Here is a 3,924-nt window from a genome sequence, read left to right as displayed (position 1 = left end):
GAAGTAATGAGGGACTGCTGGTATCTTATTGCTGTTTTTGATGTTTATGACGATAATGTTAACCTTGAACAAACAAGTATATGATGATGCCATTGCCTTTTCTTATTAAAAAGTGATTTTTATTTGTTTTTATTTTCATATTTTATGGTCGCTCTCTATTATGATTTGTTGGCTAATATGGATGTTTTAGTCCTCTATCATCAATAGTTTACTCTCGCACATACTAAAAACTAGGGCAGGGTTCATGGTTGTCGAAACAAACTAAACTGGGCATCAGTTTGCTTATGCAAGTGTTTTGCAGCTGGCAATTTCTTTCTCAAATTCGAAACGATATGGTTTTGAATATTGGTTTAAAAACAGTCTAGTATCAAGCCAGATATATCTTATAAGGTTACATAGTGTTGAAAGCTTTATTGCATGTTCTTTACTTAAATTGTATTTTGTCTAGCCAATGAATGTCAATTACACTGTTGCATAGTTCTAAAAACTTGGTAAATTTATGTTCGTCTAATCCTTAATCAAAAGGGTTTGCATTGTAACTTTAAACTCTGCTACAACCCGACCATAATCAACACTACTGCTTACGCAAGTTGAAACCATTTTATTTGTTGAAACCTAGTTCTAAACCACCTCAAAAGGTGACTGGCTTTGATTTCTTACATAATTCAACTTGAATTACATGCATATCTAACGTGACATAAACTGAGTTGAAACACTTTTTTTTAAAGGGTACACGACTAAGCCCGACCGTTAAATTTTGTAAGTTTATAGGAGTTCAAAAATCAAATTTAACTCCTCTACACGTGATTACACCTTTCCTCTTAGACACGAACTCTTATTTCTCGCTAGTTCATCTCCAGGGCGTTTTATCTGGTAACATAAACACATGTTAAGTACAACAGCTTTATAGTTTAGAATGAAAACCAAAATCCACTATGACTTCTAAAAGTCAAAACATAATACTTTTCCAGCTACAAAACAGATCGTATACTTCTGTTTACTTCGTATTCAATCATCTAGCACAAATAGTCGAATTAGAATGAAACAGAGAATAATACATCAAAGACGATATGAGTTGTTTGACCACACATTGATCTGTTTAAACTGCATCTTGGCTTAAACCAATAGCCAATTGCATTTTGACCCGAATATGTTATATGACTTACACAACCATAAGCTCTGGTGCTCTCTGTTTCTAGTAAATTGGGGATTAAATCTACTTTGATCCCTGTTTGACACATTCTTCAGCCCTTGTAAGCGCATCTGTCAGCACGTCTATTGTCCAATCCTTGACATCTTCCTGCAGACAGATTAAATGCACAAAACTTATTAATTACGATCCATCACAATCCTACAATTACTTTATCATACCGGGCTTGTTTTTTCTTTTAGTTTTTCTTAAAGACGTATGCACAAGTAATGAACTATTTCCTGCAATTAATTGAGCCCCTGTATGAACTTTGAGCCAGAAGTCGCATATAAAATAATATGTTTCATACACTCATGTAATCTAGAGGTGGCAACTTTCTTCCATTTACTTACGAACACATGTGGTAGGCAAGCACCCGAAGTTTCACCTGGAGCTACTATTAGTGTCAATCAGGCCCAAAACCAAGTTGATGTGGAATTGGGCTTGTTTAGTCCAAGCCCAACCCAATGTGTGAGAAGACTTTTTCTAACGCTACAACCCACGATGGCAATCACATGTTCCAGTTAGTTCAAATGTTTTATATTTTTTTAGTCATTTTATTTCTCTGTTATGTTATTTTATTTGACTTTTCAAAGGCAGTTGTTTTTAATTCTTGAGTGATGTAGCTGTAACTCGACAAGTACGTTGAAACTTAACCTCTGAAATTCTTCCAATTGGGTTAACTTGATCCAATTACTGAACCAGGGCAATTGTACAAATGGTTCAAGGTTGAAAGTTGTCCGAAGTTTATTTTTAATGCATACAACATCCTGAGTCGTCTTATTCAAACAGAGTATTATTGTTACACTATTTTCTTTGTAATCACAATTAACATATTGATTAGATTGGACAAATAAGTATACGGGTCAGCACATGCTAAAAAATGATCATTGACGTTTTCCATTAAATGAATGAATGCAAAATGACCAAAATACCCTTAATATTAAAATAAATAAAAATTGATAAGTGAAGGGCATATCAAGATGTGAGGTAATTACAGGAATATACGATCATTTAAGGGATTATCATTTACTTCATAATAAAAAAATAAAATAAAAAAAACTTGCATGGACAAATAAAATAATAGTAATATAGTTAAAAAGTTTACCATGTGTAGTGGCTCCCCGGTTCTTATACGCGCATTAGGACGAGCAAGCTTGGACTCAAACGGAGTTCTCGGCCTTACTTCTCGGAACTCTTCCCATTCTTCTCGAGTAAGCATCCTAACCGTACCTTGACCAGGGGGAGCATTTTGTATCTTCTTCTCTATCCTTTCTTGTGAATGTGCATCATCATACTGCCACCATATTATTATTAGTATTATTAATCATACAATTACAAACTATGAGCTTTACAGGATTGTTACTGCAACTGGTTTTCAGGCCCAAATTGCATCTTTTAAAGCTTTAGGTTCAGGTTCATTTGCTTAACTATCACCGAACAAGAAAGCGATTGAACACGAGCAATAAAATGAGCAGCTTGATCGCTTACGTTCACTAAAAAAATGAATGTGTTTGTTTTTGTGTTTGTGTTTAATTGTTAACTATATAAACGAACAGTTCACGAACGAACATACCGAGCGTAGATGAATGAACACAAACTAGCGAAAACCAATTAAAAGTAAATGTGAACATCAATCTGTTGGGCCTAAACACTAGACTAAATTGTCAAGTGTGATACTTTAATGCCATAAAATCAGACCAAATAATTACCGACCTAAAAAAATTAAATGCATATGCAATAGAATGTTCATGAACATAAACGAACTTAAATGAACAAACTAAACGAAGGAGACATGCTTTCATGTCCGTTTGTTTAACTAAACGAACAAACAATGTTCGCGTTCGTTCATTTATTAAAATAAACTTCCTGCCGTACGGTTCACAAACAGTCCAATTAGGCGTTCGGTTTAACGGTTAATTTCCGTATTTACTAATGACAATAATTTATATCCTCAAAATTCCATATTCACAACTAATTAACAGAATCATTCATATTTTAATGCATTTGTAACTTTGTATACCTCCATGTAATGCATTTCATGTGCTTATACATCCATTTCATGTATTTCTAAGAATAAGAAATGGCGTACCATCATGAGAAGTTTGGCGAAGAGTGCGATCCCTACGACAGTGGCGAACATGGGCATACTGGCGGTATCGAGCCACGCCAACGACTCGGGTGTTTCGACAAACAGCCGGTTCCTTTTGGGGTTCTTTCTCCGTCGATCTTTCTCTAATTCGGCTATCTTTTTCTTGAATGCGTCACTGGGGCGGCTGTGTCTGCTGCTGGTTATGGTGTGTAACTGTCTACACATTTGGACCACTGATCGCTTTGATGCTTCCATTGGCTTCACAGAAGAGAAAAGGGGGTTTGGTTAGATAAGGATTTGGAGAGAAAATAGGGGGTTTGGTCCAATACAATTTTTGAAAAAGAAAAAATATGATTGGGTTTTGGGTTAATCTAAACTACTTTTCAGGTGTTTCGGGTCAAGTTGTTTGGGTTTTGTATTGAGAAGAAAAGGACCTAATAGTCAAACCGTTTAAGGTTTGAGTCAGGTTTTTATTGTATATACTCTTAATTGGTTCATATGTGGGTTTGTAAGGTTCTAAGAGACACTAAGCCAAATTAGAGAATTTTTTACTAAACATAATAAACCCAAGTTTGCATAATATTAATAATTCATGCTTTCAAGTAATTAAAATAAAGTATTAAAAAAAAAGAAGCTAATAATT

The 3,924-nt window shown here is 34.7% G+C and overlaps 1 protein-coding gene across 1 annotated transcript; it reads right to left on the bottom strand.

Annotated features, from left to right (window-relative positions):
- Nucleotides 1-1,199: 1,199 nt before the first annotated feature.
- On the bottom strand, nt 1,200-3,532 carry LOC143537424 (uncharacterized). The gene is made up of 3 exons (XM_077031199.1): nt 3,282-3,532; nt 2,298-2,486; nt 1,200-1,300 (listed from the first exon to the last, which is right to left on the bottom strand). The coding sequence occupies exons 1-3, from the start codon at nt 3,504-3,506 to the stop codon at nt 1,217-1,219; spliced, it is 498 nt and encodes a 165-aa protein (XP_076887314.1). The 5' UTR covers nt 3,507-3,532; the 3' UTR covers nt 1,200-1,216.
- Nucleotides 3,533-3,924: the final 392 nt, after the last annotated feature.

This window comes from Bidens hawaiensis, unplaced genomic scaffold, assembly GCF_021521415.1.
Source record: "Bidens hawaiensis isolate Kalapana, Puna unplaced genomic scaffold, B.hawaiensis_p1.1 tig00011189_1, whole genome shotgun sequence".
Taxonomy (NCBI): domain Eukaryota; kingdom Viridiplantae; phylum Streptophyta; class Magnoliopsida; order Asterales; family Asteraceae; genus Bidens; species Bidens hawaiensis.
This window is presented reverse-complemented; position numbering and strand designations above follow the sequence as displayed.